The sequence below is a fragment of the Papio anubis genome, chromosome 16 (genome assembly GCF_008728515.1).
Source record: "Papio anubis isolate 15944 chromosome 16, Panubis1.0, whole genome shotgun sequence".
In the NCBI taxonomy this organism is placed as follows: domain Eukaryota; kingdom Metazoa; phylum Chordata; class Mammalia; order Primates; family Cercopithecidae; genus Papio; species Papio anubis.
This window is the reverse complement of record NC_044991.1, coordinates 40,051,859-40,074,689: the sequence shown is the minus strand read 5'-3', so window position 1 is coordinate 40,074,689 and position 22,831 is coordinate 40,051,859. Positions and strand designations below refer to the sequence as shown.

The 22,831-nt window shown below is 39.9% G+C and overlaps 1 protein-coding gene and 1 long non-coding RNA gene across 14 annotated transcripts in view; one reads left to right on the top strand and one right to left on the bottom strand.

Annotated features, from left to right (window-relative positions):
• ZNF133 (zinc finger protein 133) overlaps positions 1 to 18,366 on the top strand; it is a 29,746-nt gene extending 11,380 nt beyond the window's left edge. For 4 of the 7 annotated variants that reach the window (XM_017945030.3, XM_009216601.4, XM_021921261.2 and 1 more), the window contains 3 exons: positions 6,747 to 6,873; positions 7,607 to 7,702; positions 16,444 to 18,366. In XM_017945030.3, coding sequence (XP_017800519.2) covers positions 6,753 to 6,873; positions 7,607 to 7,702; positions 16,444 to 18,191 — 1,965 coding nt within the window. In that variant the 5' untranslated portion in view covers positions 6,747 to 6,752 and the 3' untranslated portion in view covers positions 18,192 to 18,366. The remainder of the gene's footprint in view (positions 1 to 6,746; positions 6,874 to 7,606; positions 7,703 to 16,443) is intronic. The other 3 variants (XM_021921263.2, XM_021921262.2, XM_017945029.3) reach the window with 1 other exon arrangement.
• The window catches only part of LOC103888147, a 55,668-nt gene that overhangs the window by 28,517 nt on the left and 4,320 nt on the right, over positions 1 to 22,831 (bottom strand). The window lies entirely within an intron of this gene.

Here is a 22,831-nt window from a genome sequence, read left to right as displayed (position 1 = left end):
TTATAAGATTTAAATGTCTAGTTTTTGACAAAAATCATAAGGCATACAAAGAATGAGGAAAATATGACCCATTCAAAGGGGAAAAAAATGAATAAACTGAAAACATCCCTGACAAAGGCCAGATAGTGGACTTACTAAACAAAGACTTTAAAACAGCCATCTTAAAGAGTTAAAGGAAGATGTGGAGAAAGTCAAGAAAACAATGTAAGAATAAACTGGAAATATCAATAAACAGACAGAAAACATAAAAATAAACCAAAAATAAATTTTGGAGCTAAAAAGTACAACTAAAAATAAAAGTTCATTAGAGGGATTCAGAAATGGATTTGAGCAGACAGAAGAATCAGCAAACCAGGAGATAGGACAATTATCAAGTCTAAGGGACACAGACAAAAAGATTAAAGAAAAGTAAACAGAGCCTGAGGGAACTATGGGATACTATCAAGTGGATCAACTATGCCTTATGGGATTCCCAGAAGGAGAAGAGGAAAAGGGGACAGAGAGATTGCTTGAAGAAATAATGGCGGAGAACTTCCCAAGTCTGATGAAAGACTTGAATATAAACATCCAAGCAGCTCAATGAACTACAAGTGGGAAAGCCTCAAAAAGACTCATACTGAGAAACAATGTAATCAAAGCACCAAAAGCCAAAGGTGACAGAGGGATTTTTGAAAGCAGCAAGAGAAAAGCAATGCTACATACAAGGGATCCTCAATAAGATTATTAGCAAATTTCTTATGAAAAACCTCTCAGGCCAGAAGGGAGTGGGTTGATATATTCAAAGTGCTAAAAGAAAACAAACAAACAAAAAAGGCTGCCAACCAAGAATTCTATATCTGGCAAAACTGCCCTTCATTACTGAGGCAGAAATTAAGATATTCTCAGATAAGTTGGTGGAGATTACAACCACTAGACCTACCCTACAAGAAATATTAACAAGAGTCTTTCAGGTTGAAATAAAAGGACATTAGACAGTTACATGAAGCCATATGAAAAAATTAAGTTCTCCATTAAAAATTAATACACAGGTAGTAATATAAACTTGTATTACTGTAACTGTGCTTTGTAACTTCACTTTTTGTTCTCTATGTGAGACTTAGGAGACTACTGCATTTAAAAATAATAATAATCTATGTTTTTGACTACACAGTGCATAAAGATATAATTTTGTGACATCAGTAATGAGTTGGAGATGGAGCTATATAGGAACACAGTTTTTATATGCTATTGAAGTTAAGCTGATGAGTTCAAATTTGAGTTTTTAAAGTTTAGGACGTTAAATGTAATCCCCTTGGTTACCACAAAGAAAATAGCTGTAGGATGTAGAGAAATGCAAATGAGATGGGAATTTAAAAGTTGCATTAAAAAAATCAACAAAGGAAAAGAAAAGGACAATAACACAGGAAATGAAGAATAAAAGACTGTAGGACATGTAGAAAACAAAAAGCAAAATAGCAGAAATCAGTCCCTCCTTATGAGTAATTATTTTATGTGTAAATGCTTTAAACTCTAAAACAATTTGGCATAGTGGATTTAAAAAAAAATGATCTAACTGTATGCTGTCTACAAGAGACTCACTTTATATCCAAAGGCACAAATAGTTTCAAAGTAAAAGAATGGAAAAAGATGTTTCATGCAAATAGTAACCAAAGAGAGTAGGAGTGGCTACATTAATACCAGAAAAAATAGACTTTAAATTGAAAAAGGTTACAAGAGATAAGGAAGACATTAATACAAAAGATTTAATACAGCAAGAAGATATAAAAATTATACACATACACCTCATAACAGACCCATAAAATATATAAAGAAAAATGGACAGCATTATAGGGAGAAGTAGAGTTTTATAATAATAATTGGAGATTTCAGTACCCTACTCTAAATAATGGATAGAACAATAAGAAAGACAAAAAGTAAAGAAATAGAAGATTTGAACAAGGTGTAAATCAAATAGATATAATAGACATATTCCAAACATTGTACCCAACAAAAATAGAATACACGTTTTTCTCAAGTACACATGGGGCATTTTGCAGGATAGACTACATGTTAGGCCACAAATTAAGACTGATATCATAAAAAGTGTCTTCTACCACAACAAGGTGGAGCTTGAAACGAATAACTGAAAGAAAATTTAAAAATTCACAAACATGTGAAAATTAAAGAACATACTCTTAAACCAGTAGGTAGAGGAAGAAACTATAAGGGAAATTAGACCTTACTTAGAGTCAAGTGAAAACAAAAACACAACACAGGAAAACTTATGAGATGAAGTAAAGTGCTAGGAGGGAAATTTTTAGCTGAAATACATTAGAAAGCAAAATCTCCAAAGAACAACCTAATTTTACAACTTAGGGAACTAGAAAAAGAAGAACAAACTAAACCTAAAGCTAGCAGAAGGAAGGAAATAATAAACACTAGAGCAGAGTCAAATAAAATAGCAAATAGAAGGATAATAGCAGAAAGCAACAAAACTTAAAGTTGGTTCTTCGAAAAGATTAAATAAATTGACAAACCTTTAGCTTTATTGACTAAGAAAATAAGAAAACTCAAATTACTAAAATCAGAAATGAAAGTGAGGACATTACTATTGTTTCTACAGAAGTAAAAAGGATTGTACAAGAGTACTATGAATTGTGTGCCAACAAATCGATGACCTAGATGAAATGGACAAATTATTAGAATGCAATACCTATCAAGACTGAACCATGAGGAAATAAAAATTTTGAATAAGTGTATAATTAGTGAGGAGATTGAATCAGTAATCAAAACCATCCTGACAAAGAATCAGGGCCTCTTGGACCTGATGATTTTGCTGGTGAATTCTGCCAAACGTTTAGAGAACTAACACTAGTTCTTCTCAAAGTTCTCCAAAAATACTGAAGAGGAGGGAACACTGCCTGACTCATTCTGTGAGGCTAGCATTACTCTGATACCAAAACCAGACAAAGATACTACAAGAAAATTACATCATTTATGAACATTGTTGCAAAAAAATTCAACAAAATACTAGCAAACTGAATTCAACAGCATTTGAAAAGAATTATACACCATGACCAAGTGGAGTGTATTCCTGAAATGCAGGATTATTCAACATACAGAAATCAATGGGTGTATGGCTGGGCACGGTGGCTCACGCCTGTAATCCCAGCACTTTGGGGGACCGAGGTGGGTGGATCACCTGAGGTCAGGAGTTCGAGACCAGCCTGGCCAACATGGTGAAACCACATCCCTACTAAAAATACAAAAAAATTAGCCAGGAATGGTGGCACGTGCCTGTAATCCTAGCTACTCAGGAGGCTGAGGCAGGAGAATTGCTTGAACCCAGGAAGCAGAGGTTGCAGTGAACTGACATTGTGCCACTGCACTCCAGCCTAGGCAACAAGAGCAAAAACTCTGTCCCCCCCCAAAAAAAAATCAATGCATATAAAATATCACATTAACAGATGAAACAAACAAAAAAAACCACATGATCATCTCAATGCAGAAAAGTATTTGACAGAATTTAGCATCCTTTTATGGAAAATAACTAGAAATAGAAGGAAACCACTATATAATAAGGCCATATGCGAAAATCTCACAGCTAACATACTCTATGGTGAAAGACTGAAGGCTCCAACATCAACAATAAGGCAGTAATGCCCACTTTTGCCACTTATAGCCAACAGAGTATTGGAAGTGTTAGCCAGAGAAAATAAGCAAGAAAAAGAAACAAATGCCATCTGAATGGGAAAAATGAAGTTATCTCAGTGTCAGGTGGTATGATCTTAAACCCTAAAGACTAAAGACTATGACCCTAAAGACTAAACACACACAAACCTATTAGAACTAATATATGAAGTCAACACACAGAAATCAGTTGCATATCTATGCACTAACAGTGAACAATCCTAACAGAAAATGAGGAAAACAGTTTCATTTAAAATAGCATCAAAAAGAATAAAATGCTTAGGAATTAACCAAGGAGATGAAAGACATACACTGAAAACTACAAAATACTGCTGTAAGAAAGAAGATGTAAATAAATGGAAAGACATCACATGTTTGTAGACTGGAAAACTTTTTTTTTTTTTTTTTGAGATGGAGTTTGGTCTTTTGCCCAGGCTGGAGTGCAGTGGCACGATCTTGGCTCACTGCAACCTCCATCCCCCAGGTTCAAGCGATTATCCTGCCTCAGCCTCCCGAGTAGCTGGGATTATAGGTGCTGCCACCACACCTGGCTAATTTTTGTATTTTTAGTAGAAACGGGGTTTCACCACGTTGGCCAGGCTGGTCTTGAACTCCTGACCTCAGGTGATCCACCTGCCTTGGCCTCCCAAAGTGCTGGGGTTACAGGTGTGAGCCACTGCGCCCAGCCGTTAAAATGTTAAAATAATAATACTAGTCAAACCAATCTACAGAGTCAATGTACTCCCTATAAAAATAACAATTTTTTTTAAAGAAATAGAAAAATTCATCTTAAACTTGATATGGAATCTCAGCTGACACTGAATACCTAAAACAATCATGAAAAAGAACGAAGTTGGAGGATTTACAGTTCCTGATTTCAGAATTTACTACAAAGCAACAGTAACCCAAACTGTGGTACTGCCATAAAAACAGACTTATAGACTAACAGAACAGAATAGAGAGCCCAGAAATAAACCCTTGCATATATGGTCAAATGATTTTTGACAAGAGTGCCAAGACCATTCAATATGAAAAAGACTATACTCTACAAACACTGTTGGGCAAACTGTATATTTATATGCTAAAGAATGAAGTTGAACCCTTACCTAACAGCATATATGCAAATTAACTGAAAATGGATCGAATATCTAAACATAAATGTGAAAACTATAAAAGTTGTAGATGAAAACATAGGCAAACATCTTTATAACATTGGATTTGGTGGTGATTTCTTGGAAATGATACCAAAACATAGGCAATAAAAGAAAAGAATAGCGAACTTGGACTTCATCAAAATTTAAAACTTTCATTCATCAAAGGAAGGGAATATATTTGCAAGTCACATATCTGATAAGGGATTAATATTTAGAATATATAAACTCCTACAGCTTAACAACAATAAAAGAACACTCCAGCTTAAAAATGGACAAAGGATTTGAATAGTCATTTCTGCAAAGATATACATGTGGCTAATAAGCACCTGAAAAGATGTTCACTATCACTCACATTAAGAAAATACAAATGAAGACCACAATGAGATACCACCTTATACCCATTTGTATGGCTATTACTTTAAAAAAAAAACAAACCCAAAACTAGAAGGCAGTAAGTGTTGCCAAGGATGTGGAGAAAATAGAACCCTTGTGCGTTGCTGGTGGGAATGCAAAATGGTGCAGCTGCTGTGGAAAACAGTACGGTGGTTCCTATAGAATTGCTGTTTGATCCAGTAATTCCACTTTTGAGTGTATGCCCAAAAGAACTGAAGGGACTCCAACAAATATTTATACAACCATGTGCATGGAAGAATAGCCAGAAGCTAGAAACACACCAAATGTCTATTAACAGATACATAAACAAAATGTAGTATATACACACAATGGAGTATTATTTAGCCTTAACAAGGAAGTAAATTCTGAGTGCATGCTTCTACATGGCTAAATCTTGAAGACATGCTAAGTGAAATAAGTCAGACACAAAAGGACATATATGATTCCACTTATTGTAGCCACATAGAATAACCACATATATAATGGAGACAGAAAGCAAAATGGTCACTGCCAGGATCTAGGGGGAGGAAAGAATGGGAAGTTATTGTTTAATAGTTGGTGTTTCAGTGTGAGGTGATGAAAAAGTTCTGGATTCTACCAGTAGGTGGCTTTTATTCCTCCTAGGGAGCCCTCCCTGCCTACATTTTGGCTTTGTCTTCCTTTGCTCATAATGTCCTCGTCCCTACTCCCCACATGCCTCATCTGTAGTTCCTAGCACTTTCTTCTTCCCTTGATTCCAACCCATTCTCCAAGACTAAGTTGCCAGACCCTGTCTTAGAAAACCCTTTCTAATCTCTATTCCAGTTTGTCCTCCATTTGGAAATAGTGCTAAGAAAATTAAAAGAATAAAACTGGGCAGGGGCATGAGAATAGGGTGCAAAGATGAATTTTTGGACTGTGGCCAAGAAGCTCCATGGTGAGCACTCACAGTCTGTGTCTGGAAGTTTAATGAACTGTTCTCTACATTTCACAGGTAAGAAAACTGGGATACTAGTTGGTGACGGAGGTGGGTCTGAAACCCAGGCACCATGATTCCAGTACTTCACTACTCTCTGCTTGTGACCATCAGGCCCGAGAAAGCCAAGCCGTAGGATTTTGAGGAATTACTGAGTTAGAGTGGATTATTTGATCTTTTAAATTCTTTAAACTCAGAAAATCTGTTGTCCTTTATTATTGCTTACATTTTATATGTTGCTTGCTCTTCTGTCTGCCTAAAGTTCCCAAAATGTAGGGACTCCACTTCGTGCACATATACCCTGTATGGCCCCCCAGGACCTTGACTGTATGGGTTCACAAATGCCACTGGCTGGATAGAGACAGGGATTTATTTTATCGCTTCTCGGCCTTTTGGCTAAGATCAAGTGGAGACAGGGATTTAAAAGTCTTGGAACACATGGCACCAGGGTCACTGTCAAAGGCAGGGATCTTGATATCTCACCTGCCTCCCCCAGGGCAGCCTTCTGCCTGCCCCTCACCCAGCCACGGGCAAGGCTGGCTTCTGAGTGAGCAGGGCTCGGTTTTGTGTTACAGGCACACATGGCATTCAGGGATGTGGCTGTGGATTTCACCCAGGATGAGTGGAGGCTGCTGAGCCCTGCTCAAAGGACTCTGTACAGAGAGGTGATGCTGGAGAACTACAGCAACCTGGTCTCACTGGGTAAGCCTGATATCTGTGAGGATTCCCATTCTTATTGCTGGGAATTTTAGGCTATGCTTGAAGCAGCCATCTTGCTTTATTACTTGACCTTTGGGTTGGACTAAAAAGCAACGACATTTTATTCCTGTTTTCCCGGGGAGGGTCTGATTTTGCAGAGTCGAAAATGAGTAGATTTTGTTGTATGTGTACATATGTGTATTGTGTGTGCTACTCTGCATTTCTAGCCCTTTTTTCTCAGACTGGGGTTCTCATCCTATGTTAACTTGTTTTAAATGAGAGGGGGTGTTCATCTACCCGGCATGAAATAGAATCAGTGTACTCTCTTTTTTTTTTTTTTTTTTGAGTTCACAGCCATTGCTCCTGCCTCAGCCTCCCGAGTAGCTGGGACTACAGGCGCCCACCACCTCGCCCGGCTAGTTTTTTGTATTTTTTTAGTAGAGATGGGGTTTCACCGTGTTAGCCAGGATGGTCTCGATCTTCTGACCTCGTGATCCGCCCGTCTCGGCCTCCCAAAGTGCCGGGATTACAGGCTTGAGCCACCGCGCCCAGCCCAGTGTACTCTCATCGGAGTTCGCTGCCCACTCATCCCTTCCATTTCTGAGAGCCCCACGCACCCCTTCCAACTCAGGGCTTTGTACTACCTCTGAAGTTTCCTAGGCTGTTTGGCTCTGAATTCTTGAATGGGCTCTTGAGCCCATAACCTAGTTACCTTATTTTCTTTTCCTGTGAGCAGGAATTTCATTTTCTAAACCAGAACTCATCACCCAGCTGGAGCAAGGGAAAGAGACCTGGAGAGAGGAGAAAAACTGTTCACCGGCTACCTGTCCAGGTGAGTGGGAAAACACTGGGTGGATGAGACATGAGCTCAGCAGCTCAGAGGACTGGGGGAGAGGGGGCGTTGCTCAGGTGCTGGGGAGGAAAGCTGTTCCCCTGACCTCCCGGGCTGCTGTTTAGATTGCCTGACACGGCTTCCCTTCCAGATCTCCATCTTCATCCGAGTATGGATGGGGCTTTCCTGGTGTCTCTTGTCTCCTTCCTCCGCTAGGAAGCTGTTTTTCCTCCCACTGGGTTTCTCCTCTCTGGCTCAGTCAGTTCTGTTTCATAGTCGTGGGCTTCTTTCTCTTGTTACTGTTTTTAAAAAAGATCATCAAGAATATGGAAACAACTGTGACCTAAAGAAAGAAGGCAAACCCAGTGGAAGGAAGAAATGTAAAAAGCCAATAGAGAAATTGAAATGGAATTCTAAAAAGACTGTGAGCTATTCGAGAATGGCTTTTACATTTTATAATGTTATATAAATATCTATATAGCATCCTTAATTTTGCCACTTAACCATCAAAGCCTGAACTATTTACTATCTTTAAGAAAAAGTTTGCTGGCTCGTGCTCTAAGGGAGTATAAGACATAGCCTTAACTTTTTATATTCTCTTAATACTTAATCTGGGTAAAATATAAAATGTAAGAGCATTGCAATTGCACAATTCCAATCACCCCCTCCTCCCAACATCCTTTGTGCTATAGTTCTCATTTGTATTATACACTCCTTATTACAATGTTAAAATGTTGGTTTTGGTTTTAAATACTCACATGGATTTGTTTTCTACCATGTATTTTTTTAATTAAGAGAAAAAATAGTCTTTAACTCATCCAGGTAATTTATCATTTTCTATTTTTTTTTTTTGTTTGAAAATCTGAGTTTACCTTTCGTATTATTTCTCTTGAACCTTAAGGACTTCATTTGTCCTTAAGGACAAATGGTACAGGTGGCAATGTGTTCTCTATTGCTTCTGAAAGTGTCTTTATTTTGCCTTCGTTCTTGAAGTGTATCTTCACTAGATGTAGAATTCTACATTGGTTATTTTTTCAGCACTTTAAAGATAACATTCCATTGTTCTGCCTGTCCCTGTTTCTGATGGAGAAGTCACCATGAACATAATTTACCTTTATTTCCTTGGCTACTTTTCGCCGGACTTTCGGTATTCAGCAGTTTCACAGTGATGTGACTGCCTTAAGTCCATTCTTCCTTTACATGTTTTTATCTTCCTGATTCTCTCTGTCCCCTTTTGGGACTATAGGCACATATATATTAGTCCTTTTTATATAATCCCACAGGTTATAGATCCTTTCCATATTTTTAAATCTTTTTTTTCTCTCTGTTCTTTAGACTGGATGATTTCTGTTGGTCTGTCTTCAAGTTTACTGTCTCATTTGTCATTTCCAATATGCTAAGCTCTGGCCAGTGAATCCTTCATTTCACTTATTTTTCAGTTCTGCAATTTCCATTCACTTTTACTACACTTTTCTTTGTGGTGAGATTTCCTATCTGTTCACTAAATATAATCAAATTTTACTGTATCTTCTTTAAATCAGACACTAAGTGGATACCTTATTAAATGAAGAAGTTACAGGACTTTGTATATTACGCAGTTGAGTTTGTTGTTAAACAAAGAGAAGTGTATGAAAGAGTATATATCCATATGTTTATGTGAACATAGAACTCTGTTGTTACTTACCATTACTCGTGGTTACACCATTACTAGTGGTTACCTCTGTGGGGATAGAATTGGGGAGGGTTGGACAAGGAGCTGCTGAGAATTTTTCATCCTACTTTGCATTATTTTTAAATGACAGAGGCATAGATAACTTTAAGAAATTATATATGTGTTTTAATTTTTAAAATTCTTTTGACAATTTTATAAATGTTTGCACAGAAGTATATATTTTCTTTTTCTGGGTAAGAAATTTTCTCCTCTTGTTTTTGTTAAATTGATTAATTCTGTCTTCGAGGTGAGGGACTATAGCATACATAATATAAATTGTTGCTGTTTTTCAACTAGCTTGTATCCTTACTGTTCATCTGTTAGAAGGAATCCTAAAACTCTCCACAGTCCTTGTAATTTATATCAACTTCTCCATTTATTTCTAAGTTTTTGTGTTATATTTTACTTTATTGTTCTATTAGGTATATAAGGTTCAGGATATTTTTATCTTACTCATTAATGAAGTTTTTAATACTGAAATTCTCTTAGTTCCATGAGCTATTCTTTCCTTTAACTTCCTCTTTATTTCTTTTTAGTCTTAGCACCATCCTTTCTTGTGCATACTTTTCTATTTTTTGTTCATTCTTTTATTTTAAAATGAAAACAATGTCATTTGGGTGTTTTGCTGTTAAGCAGCAGCATGTAGCTGGTGTTGCATTTGCTGTCAAACCAAGTGGTGTTAACTTTTAATAGGGACTTTGGCCTTTCATGTTTACTTAATAACTGATAAATTTCATGAGACTTGCTCAGGGGTTGACTGAGGCCGATGAGTAGGTGTTTTACTGCAGCGCTAGGAAAGAAGGAAGGTCAGGGCAAAGGAAGTAAAACATCTGTATTAGTCGCCTTGGGCCGCCATGACGAAATAACATGGACCAGGTGGCTTAAACAACAGAAATTCATTTAGTTATAGTTCTGGAAGCCAGCAGTTCAAGATCAAGTTGTCAGCAGGTTTGGTTGCTCTGAGGCCTCACTCCTGAACTTATAGATGGCTGCCTTCCCCCTGTGTCCTCACAGGGCCCTTTCTCTATGCTCACACATCTTGGTTGTCTCTTCCTCTTCTTAAAGGCCACTAGCCCCATTGGATTAGGGCCCACCCTTATGACCTCATTTAACCTCAATTACCTCTTTAAAGGCCCTGTCTCCAAATACAGTCACATTAGCAGTTACAGCTTCAACATAAGAATTTGGGGGGAACACAACTCAGCCCATAACAGCATCCTTTTGAGAGCACCATAGTGGTTTCATAGACTCTCCACTGAATCCATAGTTCCATAAAAGGTCAGTTGGATATATAAGTCCATTGGATCTCAGTTGTATGAAGGAGTAAAGTATGATGGTGTATAAGCTGAAAGGTCGTGGATTGGAGCCCCAAATAAGGTCAGGAACCAATGTGCCCATGATGCTTGAGCAAAGTGAGTCAGAAGATAGAAGAAAAGGCTGTGTCAGAGAAGGGAATGTGCACAGGAGAGAATGTGAAGATTGTGCAGTGTCTGTGAACAGCGTTCACAGTGCACGTGAGGTCAGTGTTGCTAAGAAGTTGGAGTCTTAGCCAGAGGCTCAGCCCTGTGGAGCACCCTGAGAGTGCTCACAGGTACTGGTGTGGAGAGGATGTGAGGCTGGTGGGTGATCAAATATTCAAGGCAATGTGTGAAACCAGGAGGCCTGTGGATGATCCTAAAAGAAGTATGGTAGGTACTGGTGTGGAAGCCACATTACAAAACAAGGACATTCATCCCACTCTGTAGTGCTGAGATATAAGAGGAAGAAGTTGTCTATCTACTTGAGGGAATCTTACAGAAATCTTCCTCTCAAGGGACAACAGAGATAGGTCTAGCCAAGGACATGGAGGGAATGTTGGACAGAGAAGGAGAGGATGTAGGGGCATTATCTGACTTGTGTGTTCATTCTAGAATTGGCAGGTGGAGGCTGGGAAAATGCTGTACACCCTGACCTTTGTACATTTACACAAATACGTGTTTTTCTCAACCTGAAAAGTATAGAATTACCGAAACATTTATATTAATAACAAGCAGCTTACCTATCATTGTCTTAAAGTGAAACCTATCTTTTTTGTGTCTTGTTTTTAATCCTTGTTTTAATTTAAAGAAAAACAGCAGCTCTCACAACGATGTTGAATACATTAAAAAAAATGCTGTACAATCCAAGGAGCAAGTCATTGTGGTTGCCCAGGAAGCTGTCTTGGAAACCCAAAATATATGTGTAATGGGAAGAAGACTGTTCTAGGTGTGAAATACATCTTAACAGTTTCATTATTCTATATTTGGGACTTGGATTTAAGACAGTCTATATCAGAATCCTCAAAATAGGCTAGTTACAAGAAAAGCATTGAATTTTCTTGGCTGTTTCATTGATCAGAATGCTAATTCAATAAATGTAACAGAATCATTTGCAACAACATGGATGAACCTGGAGGATGATATGTTAAGTGAAATAAGCCAGTCACAGAAGACAAATACCACACAATCTTACTTATATGTGCAGTCTAAAAAGGTGGGACTCATAGAGGCAGAGAATGGAATGGTGGTTACGAGGGGGTGGGAGTGGTTGGGTAAGATGTTGGTCAGAGAATTTTCACATGGAAGGAGTAAGTTCAAGAGATCTATTATATAACATGATGACCACAGTTAATAACAATATATTGTGTTCTTGAAAATCACTAAGAGTAGATTTTAGGTGTTTTCACCACAAAAAATGATAGGTATGTGAGGTGATGCATATGTTAATTAGCTCAATTTAGCCATGTCACAATGTATATATATTTCAAACTGTACACAATGAATATATACATTTTTTATTTGTCAATTTAAAAATTAATTAGTTTTTTAAAAGTAACAGGAGTTACTATAATTATGAAGAATTATATACCCTCCTGAAGTGAATAATCTTTGTTATTTAGATTGACTAAGAAGCCTGGTAAGAGGTAACACAGAAGCATAAGAATGAGAATTAAAGCCAGGAGCTGTGGCTTGCATCTGTATTCCTAGCTACTCAGGAGGCTGAGGGAGACCAAGGCAGGAGGATCACTTGAGGCCAGGAGTTCAAGACTAGCCTGGGCAATGTAGCAAGACTCTGTCTCTAAAAAATTTTTTGTGATTAGCCAGGATGAGATGGTATGTGCTTGTAGTCCCAGCTACTCAGGAAGCTGAGGAGGGAGGATTGCTTGAGCCCAGGAGTTTGGGCTGCGTGATCTATGATTGTACTACTGCATTTCAGCCTGGGCCACAGAGTGAGATCCTATCTGTAAAAAATTTAAAAAATAAAGAATGAGAAATTGAAAATCTGGTGAAGTAAAAATAGAGCTTGTATTTCTAAGTTGAGTATACAGAAGACAAAAATTAGTTATTTTTCATATGGAGGACAGAAATACACCAAGTTATAATTCTTTTTTAGTTACCAGTATTATTGTCAAGTTTAAGCTTTTTTTTCTGTTTATTGGCAAGCTAAATAATTGTACATGTTTTTAAGCATATATAGTGTTGATAGACGGTATTTAAAGTTTTAAGTTTCAGTCTCAAATAATTAACATAAGGCTGATCTCATTACTTTAGGCAAAAATACAAGTAAAATTATTGCATGGGAACACTTTGTATAGTTTTGTTTTTGAATTTTTTAACAAAAATATTTATTCTTATAATGATTTCCTAACAGAGATCTTAGAAATTGAAAAACAACATAATCAGTCTTAAGTTAAAAATTGCCTGAAAAATATGCCATTTCTGGTATTTACTTTGAGTAAAGTAATTACAGATTCACATAATTTCTGGCACTGTCTGTAAATTACAAGATACTAGTTGAACACATATATCTACATTTGCCTAATCTTAAATATTTATGAATGCAATATACTGATTTTTAAAATCAGTGTAGGTGGAGTATCCCTTATCCAAAATGCTTAGGACCATAAGTGTTTCAGATTTTGGGGTTTTTTTTGTTTGTTTGGTGGGTTGGTTTGCATTTTGGAATATTACCAAATACATAATGAGATACCTTGGGTATAGGGCCCTAGTCTAAACAGGAATTTCATTTATGTTTTGTGTACACCTCATACACATGGCCTGAAGGTAATTATATTTTTCCTTTAAGGATGCTGAATAAACTGAGTTTTATGTGCCTGTGTTTTGACTGCAGCCTGTCATATGTGATCAGCTGTGGAATTTTCTACTTGTGGCTGCATGTTGGTGCTTAAAGATTTTCAAATGTTCGAATTTTGCAGATTAGGGATGCTGAACCTATATATTAGTCTTGGAAGTTTAGATTAGTTAAACTTTCTTTGAGAAAGCCTACATATCAGAACTAAGTTTTATATCACTAGAATATTATGCTAATGTTATATTTACACTGATAAAATAAGGGAAAAGACATTGCATCTGTCTAATTTACAGGCTTTATCTTATTTTGAAATATTGATTCCACCCTTTACAGTTACATACCAGCTAGTAAGGTCATTTACATACTGTAGTCTATAAGCCCTGAGTGCCTCACATTTCTTTCTTGTAGTGTGACCTAATAACCAAGGTACCTGGCTTAATTCACAGCTAAACTTTTTTCTTCAGAGCCAGAGCTTCAGCTGCAGCAAGAAAGATTTCCTGCAGAAACTGGCATATTTAAATCATTAGGAATTCAATTTTCAATTTTCAATTTTATTATTTATTTATTTATTTATTTATTTATTTTTGAGACAGACTCTAGCTCTGTTGCCCAGGCGGGAATGCAGTGGCACAATCTCAGCTCACTGCAACCTCTGCCATGCAGGTTCAGGCACCTGCCTCAGCCTCCTGGGTAGCTGGGATTACAGGCGTGCACCACCACACCCAGCTAGTTTTTATATTTTTAGTAGAGACAGGGTTTCACCATGTTGGCCAGGCTGGTCTCAAACTCCTGACCTCAAGTGATCCACTCGACTCAACCTCCCAAAGTGCTGGGATTACAGGCGTGAGCCACCACGCCTGGCCTGATTTTTTTTTAATTTTGTTATTCTCGAGTTTTTAAATTTTAAATTTGTGTCAGTACCCATTAGTCTTTACAAACCTATCAGTACAGGAGTACCTTAGATTTAAAATACTTTATAAACAAATTAATTAACCTGGTAATATTTTGTGTTAAAATTTCTTCTCAGACTAAATATTCCTAGTGTATACACAGAATGGCAGATTTGGTGACCAACTGAAAAAATTGACTAATGGAGAATTAAAGTTTTGTTTTTCTTCTGTCACTCCATATAAATATTAAAACCATGTTGAATTGAGATTTATCTGAAGGCGCTTCTGTAATTCTGAAATACATTTTGTGTAAATAAAAGCCTGCCACTTTACAAATAGGCACAGCAGTTAGGGCTGTAATAAGCCAACATACTAGAAGCCTTGGTTCTTATATGGGTGGGTGGGAGGTATTACCTGTGTCAAAATCATAGTCACTGTGCTTAACTCGGGACAGACACAGGAGTTCCTTTTACTGCTGAAAGACCTACTTACCCATGACTATGCCCTAATATGTAGGAAGGTAAGCCAACGAGATAAGAGGAGTTGCTTCCTTCTCCTATCATATTCAAGAGAAACAGAACAGCCAATAAATCAAATCTGACAACAGTCCAACTCAAGTTTCCATAATCTCAAGGAAGTTGCTGGCCAGAAATAGAAACACAAAATCAGTTATGAGTTGTGGAACCTCAGACAACCTAGATTAAACCAAAACACTTAGTGAGAACTCAGTGAAAGCAGCTAGGATTTACTGCTGAGAAAGGGACTTGAGGGACCACCGGGCACCTGTCCTGAGTACAAGGGCTGGAAGAGCAGGCTTTCTCTGCAGGAGCTCCTCAGCACTGGCGTGGGGAGAGGGTGGCATCAGGTTAGATTGTTGGTTCCCCCTTCTGTCATCAAAGCCTGAGGTAAAGGCCACCAGAGCTACTGAAAGGAGAAAAGGTGAGCGTATTTACTGGCCAGGCAATGAAACACAGAAGGGAAGACATTCACTTAGGCAGTTTGCTGAGTAGGAAGAGTCAGGAATTTTTAAGTATTAGGAAAAGGTGGTTCTGCTCATTGTAATTAGGATTGAAAAGTAGCATTTTGTGTAGCATGGAATAATTCTGGAATGTGGATGTGTACACAGTTTTAATAAGCTTGATTGTTCATTGGTCAAGAAAAAAGCATTTGGGTACATCCATTGAGATCTCTACCTGGTTACTCATATTGCCTGGTTCATTGATTGCCTTCAGCTGACTAGACCCTGTTGTGATAAAACAATATAATCAATGTTGACATCTCCTGCACAAGAGGTACTATAAGTAGAAATTTCTTCTTTTACACTGATTTTTGGGGAACATTTTATTTACACTAATTATGGAAATGGGTTGGGGGTGCTAGGAGGGAGCATCCTTTAAGTCACTGGGGGCCCAGGCTCTGTGTTGTCTGTTGCTGAAAGCCTACTGCCTCCTAGAAATTCTGGCATAGAGTAATCTAACAAATCTTTTTTGAGTGGGGAGACAGCAGTTCGGGTGTGTCACATACTGTTTCACCAGCCTCTCATGCTCCTCCCTGTACCAAGGCTTCTCTGTTCACTCCAAGTAACTGCTTTCTCAATCCATCCCCCTGTCCTCATAGGGAAATAAGGAAGGACGTTTCCACGTGGGTCCTGGTGTTAGACATCTTTCCATCACAGAAAAAAGTACTTGTGGACGTGATTTATCTCATTGTGGGTGGTTGTGAGTTAGAAGATAATTCATTGTATTGAAGGTGAAGGGGAACTGTTCCATACTGGCCCTATTTACACACCCAAAAATGCCAGGGATGCTTGTACAGTCTGATATGTAAAACAGGTCTTACCAGTGGGTTTTCTAGGTTGTAATGGAAGACGTGAGAAGTAGTGGTAGGCAGGAGAGGAGGCCATGTAAAGGAAGTCCCAGTTGGATGGCACTTAAGGCATAAGTGTTTTGAAACCAAGGGGATGTGACTAAGCTGATTGCTCAGGCTGCCCACTGAGAACTCAGTTGTGACTCACACTTTTCTCTCTGCAGCAGATCCAGAGCCAGAACTCTACCTCGATCCTTTCTGCCCTCCTGGTTTCTCCAGTCAGAAATTCCCCATGCAGCATGTGCTGTGTAATCATCCCCCCTGGATCTTTACATGCTTGTGTGCAGAAGGTGACGTCCAGCCTGGGGATCCGGGCCCAGGAGACGAGCAGAAGCAGCCACAAGCCTCTGAGGAGAGACCCTGGAGTGATGAAGCAGAAGGTCCCGGGGGAGAAGGCGCCAGGCCTTTGTTTGGAAGAACAAAGAAAAGGACTCTGGGAGCGTTCTCCAGGCCACCCCAGAGGCAGCCAGTCACCTCTCGGAACAGCCTCAGAGGGGTGGAGTTAGAAGCCAGCCCAGCGCCGACGGGGAACCCTGAGGAAACAGACAAATTGCTGAAGAGGATAGAAGTCTTAGGATTTGGAACAGTCAACTGTGGAGAGTGTGGACTGAGCTTCAGCAAGATGACAAACCTGCTCAGTCACCAGCGGATACACTCAGGGGAGAAGCCCTACGTGTGCGGGGTATGTGAGAAGGGCTTCAGCCTAAAGAAGAGCCTCGCCAGACACCAGAAGGCACACTCGGGGGAGAAGCCGATTGTGTGCAGCGAGTGTGGACGAGGCTTTAACAGGAAGTCAACGCTAATCATACACGAGCGGACACACTCCGGCGAGAAACCTTACATGTGCAGTGAGTGTGGGCGAGGCTTCAGCCAGAAGTCAAACCTTATCATACACCAGAGGACACACTCCGGGGAAAAGCCTTACGTGTGCCGGGAGTGCGGCAAAGGTTTCAGCCAGAAGTCGGCTGTCGTGAGACACCAGAGGACACACTTGGAGGAGAAGACCATCGTGTGCAGTGACTGCGGTCTGGGCTTCAGCGACAGGTCAAACCTCATCTCCCACCAGAGGACGCACTCTGGGGAGAAGCCCTACGCCTGCAAGGAGTGTGGGCGATGCTTCAGGCAGAGGACCACCCTTGTCAATCACCAGAGGACACACTCAAAGGAGAAGCCCTACGTGTGCGGGGTGTGTGGGCACAGCTTCAGCCAGAATTCAACCCTCATCTCTCACAGGCGGACGCACACCGGGGAGAAGCCGTATGTGTGTGGGGTGTGCGGGCGAGGCTTTAGTCTCAAGTCACACCTCAACAGACACCAGAACATACACTCAGGGGAGAAGCCCATTGTGTGCAAGGACTGTGGCCGGGGCTTCAGCCAGCAATCCAACCTCATCAGACACCAGAGGACGCACTCAGGGGAGAAGCCCATGGTGTGTGGGGAGTGTGGGCGAGGCTTCAGCCAGAAGTCAAACCTTGTTGCACACCAGAGGACGCACTCAGGGGAGAGGCCGTATGTGTGCCGGGAGTGCGGGCGAGGCTTTAGCCACCAGGCGGGTCTCATCAGGCACAAGCGGAAGCACTCGAGGGAGAAGCCCTACATGTGCAGGCAGTGTGGACTGGGCTTTGGCAATAAGTCAGCTCTCATCACACACAAGCGGGCTCACTTGGAAGAGAAGCCTTGTGTGTGCAGAGAGTGTGGCCAAGGCTTTCTCCAAAAGTCACACCTCACCTTACACCAAATGGCACATAAGGGAGAGAAGCCGTATGTGTGCAAGACGTGTGGGCAGGGCTTCAGCCTCAAGTCTCACCTCAGCAGACACAGGAAGACCAAGTCTGTGCACCACAGACTGCCACTGCATCCTGACCCTGAGCCGCGTGCGGGGCAACCTTCCGATTCCTTATACTCTCTCTGAAGGCAAAGATGGGGACAAGGACTAACAGTCAGAATGTTGACACTTTGATGAAATAGAGAAATGCATTCTGTAAGTGGTCAAAGGACGTTTAACTGTTTACTTTCCCCACACTAAGTCTTCTCCATGTTTTGTGGCCTTCGGTTGTAATAAACTTGGCTTCTTTATACATCTGTAACTGTGCCTGTGTCCTTCATTCACTCATCTATAACAGGGATAGGGAATGATACAGACATCTGAAACCCTTAAGTCCACTATTCCACAGGAATTCATTTCCTCGGAAAACAAGAGCCAAATCATTTGTAGATTTATTGGAAAGACTGGTCCTTTGTATGGGAAGAGAATCTAGGAACTATGTAAAGAGATTTCACAGGAGGGGAGGGGATCTTCCAGAAAATGTGACTTCCTCTAGTCCAGCTCCATCTGCAGCTACCCCCATCCCTTGGCTCTGACAGCCCCCTTTCCTGCTTCTCTCCTCCCAGCTTTCAAACATCTCTGTTGTTGCCTTTGCCCCTGACTACCTTTGTTACATTTCTCAGACTTTTTTAGTCCCTGGTCCTTCCATTGGGGGCCCTCTCACCAATACATTGTCCTCAGCACTCCAGTCCCAAGGCCTGATCTTGCAGCTGTGACCAAGCAGAGCCTTGGATCTCAGTTACACCCATATCAGACCACCAAGAAAATGGATAATCTCCAACCACCCCCAGCTATACCACCTCATCAGCACCTCCGTAACTACAGTCAGGCAGTGCATAATGTTTGTCTGCGATGGACTGCATATACAATGGTGGGCTGGTAAGATTATAATGGAGCTGAAAAATTCCTGTCACCTAGTGGCATTGTAGACTTCCCAATGGGACAAGATACAGAGGTGGGTAAGACAGTGCTATGGATCCTGACCCTGTATAGACCTAGGCTAATGTGTGTGCTTGTGTCTTACAGTTTTTAACAACAACAACAAAAAAATTAAAATTTTTAAAATAGAAAAAAGCGTATAGGATAAGGATAAAATGAAAAATATGTTTGTACAGCTGTACAATGTTTTTGTTTCAAGCTAAGTTACAAAAAGTAAAAAATTTTAACGCTTTTAAAGTTAAAAGTTACAGTAGGCTAAGGCTAATTTATTATTGAAGTAAGAAAAGTTTAAAAATAAATTGAGTGTAGCCTAAGGGTACAGTGTGTACATCTGTAGTAGTGTATAGTAATGTCCCAGGCCTTCATATTCACTCACCACTCACTGACTCACCTAGAGCAACTTCCAGTTCTGCAACTTGCCTTTTATGGTCAATGTCCTATACAGATGTACCTTTTTTCTGTCATTTATGCTGTATTTTACCTTATTTTTTCTATGTTTAGATGCACAAAGTCACCCAGAGCAACTTCCAGTTCTGCAATTTACCATTTATGGTAAGTGTCCTGTACAGGTGTACCATATTTTTGTCTTTTATGCTGTATTTTACCATACTTTTTCTATGTTTAGATGCACAAATAACTTACCATTGTGTTACAGTTGCCCACAGTACTCAGTGCCTACAGTACTCAGTGTAACCTGCTGCACAGGTTTGTAGCCTAGAAGCAACAGACTATGCCATGTAGCCCAGGTGTATAGTAGGTTATGCCATCTAAATTTGTGTATGTACACTCTACAGTGTTTGCAAAATGACTAAATCACCTAATGATTTCTCAGAACATATTCTTGTTAAGCAACACTTGACTATATATGACAATCTTTAACCATGTGTCTTCCTCAGCCCTCCAGTAACAGGGATTAAACCCTTGAAGCCACATTCCTCAATCAGTCCTGTAATACCAGTGTTTAGAACTTTGAATCATGCTCCTCTATCCCGGGACCCAGTCCCCATGTCAGTCATCAGGTAACTGGTCTAAGGTCTTTCAGCCACATAGTCTCAATAGTTATCCTATCTCAGGGCTTAAGGTGTTTAACCCTATGTAAATATTATTAACCATACCTCCTCCAGTGTGTGGTTTTGCACAAAATAAGTGTCCTTCAAGGTAAAGATCATCTCAAGGGTACCACTGTAAGACCCCTTTTTAAGACTTCAGAAATATTTAAGTGTGTGGCTTCTAGACTGTACACAAAATGGTGCTAAATTTTAAGGGAATCATCCCATAGCACCTTGACACTCAACCCAAATGAGGGGCTTGTCTCGAAGAGCTTTGTGGATATGGGTTTTGTCTAATGGAATGAGCTTCAATAAGAGGCATAGGAAACCCATGACATTTGTAACAGAAACACCAGCTTGCTCTGAAAAGGACACAAAAGCCCCTACCTCTTTCTATGGGCAGGAAGGCAGGGTGAGAAACCTACTAAGCTGCAAGCACAGGCCAGTTCTCATGGAAAACGAGGAATAACTTGGACTGCAGACGTCATGGAGAATCACTCTCACGGGCAGTACTGTGCTACAAAGGTAACTGGTGGCACGTGCCAGCTGAACTGCTGCATTTCTATGAAGCAGTACCTGCTGTTTCACCATTTTTTGATAGAAGCACTTTTTCAGGGATAGTTATCCCTGAATCTACACTGGGTGTTAGATATGCTTCTTTGGTTCCCAGGTCTTCAGATAAAGCGTCATCTACACCTTGACCTGATTCAAAGAATGAGATCCCGATCTTTGAGCCAATGCCATAGTGGGATAAGACTTTGGGGGCATCTTAGGAGGGATGAGTATATACTTCACATGGAATGGATATGTGAAAATTGTCTCCAAGATGGACATAATCAATTCCTTCCCTCCCTATATCTATATTATGAGATGGGGTGAAGAGGGGTGTCCTGTTACCTTCCCCATGTATCTGGGCTGGTCTTAATGACTTGCTTCATCAAGAGGGTGTAGCAGAAATGATATTATGGGACTTCTGAGACTAGTTCATAAGAAGCCTTACAGCTTCTACACTTTGAACCCTGCTGCCATGCTGTGAAAACTTCTAGTCACATGGAGAGGACTTATGGAGGTGCTCTGGTAATCAGCCATAGCTGAGCTAGCCAACAGTGAGCCTCAACTCCAGTCACATGGGAGAGCTATTTTGGAGGCCTGTCCTGTCAGACCTTTCAGATGACTGAAACCCTAGGTGACATCTGCAACCAAGTGAGGGACCTCAGGTGAGAACCATTCAGCTGAGCTCAGTCAACCTATAGAACTGAGGCATGATGATAGTAGTTGTTTTAAGCCACAAATTTTAGGATTGTCTGTTATACAGCAATGGATCATTGGAACACATTTATAACCTAGGACTGACTTTCTGATTCAAAATCTCGAAGTCATAATGAAAAAGGTCAAATTTGTCTATACAAAAATAAATTCTGCAAGGCAATTCACACTTACGGCCAAAACAAAAGACAAACTTGATGGAGATGCTGTCTTTCCTATCTGCATAATACCATTAGAAATGAAATTTTAAAAATCAAAAACACAATAAAAGATACTAAAAAACACAAGGACAGATAACAGCATAGGAAGAGAAGTCTTCTTTCATTTGAAGACATCCTTGACATCAGTCAAGATACAAATGAAAACCACACAGAGATATTTGCACCTGCCAGATTAGCAAAGACTACAAAATTCGAACATAGTATTGTAGACGGTGGAAACAGGCACACTTATACATCAGTCTTGGGAATACAAATTGCCACAAGGCTTCTGGTGGACAACTTGGTAATATCTCTCAAAATTTAAAATTCATATTCCCTTTGAGCCCGAAATCTCACTTAATGAATTTATCCAATAACTGTGTATGTTTATGTGCAAAATGATTTAGATAAGTTATTCAATGCAGTCATGAGTAATTTCAAATTTTAGCGAAGAAAAACATGTTCAGTAGAACTGATTAAATAAAAATCATGCACAAATAGAACAATATGCTGTCATAACAAAGAATGAGAAACATCACTATGTACTTATATGATAGAATCACCGGCTGGGCGCGGTGGCTCAACCCTGTAATCCCAGCACTTTGGGAGGCCGAGATGGGCGGATCACGAGGTCAGGAGATCGAGACCATCCTGGCTAACACGGTGAAACCCCATCTCTACTAAAAAATACAAGAAACTAGCCAGGCGAGGTGGCAGGCGCCTGTAGTCCCAGCTACTCCGGAGGCTGAGGCAGAAGAATGGCGTAAACCCGGGGGGGCGGACCTTGCAGTGAGCTGCGACCCCCCCCACCCCCACCCCGGCCGGAGCAAGAGAGCCAGACCCAAAAAAAAAAAAAAAAAAAAAAAAAAAAAAACACCAAGATTAATCAGTGGGAGGAGGGATGGGACAAACAGTCTGAGAACACTGTGTCCAGGGTGCTAAGTTTTAGGTTAAAAAGAGGCAATCAAAGTACATATTTTTACAAGAACAAAGTTGGAGAACTTATACTTCCAAATTTCAAAACTTACCATATAGCTCCAGTAGTCAAATAATCAGTGGAGTTTTTTTTAAAAAAATATAAGCCCAACAGCAGAATTTTCTTCTAAAATGGCCCACAAAGACAATTTGCATTCAAATTTGCATAAGTAGGGTTTTCTGGATGTAATACCATACTATATTTTTCTTTCAAAATGGTCTTGAAAATAGGATTATTTTTCATCCAAATTCACTAAGTCTTATGGGTTTGTAGAAATAATTCTTATGCCAGGCTTTT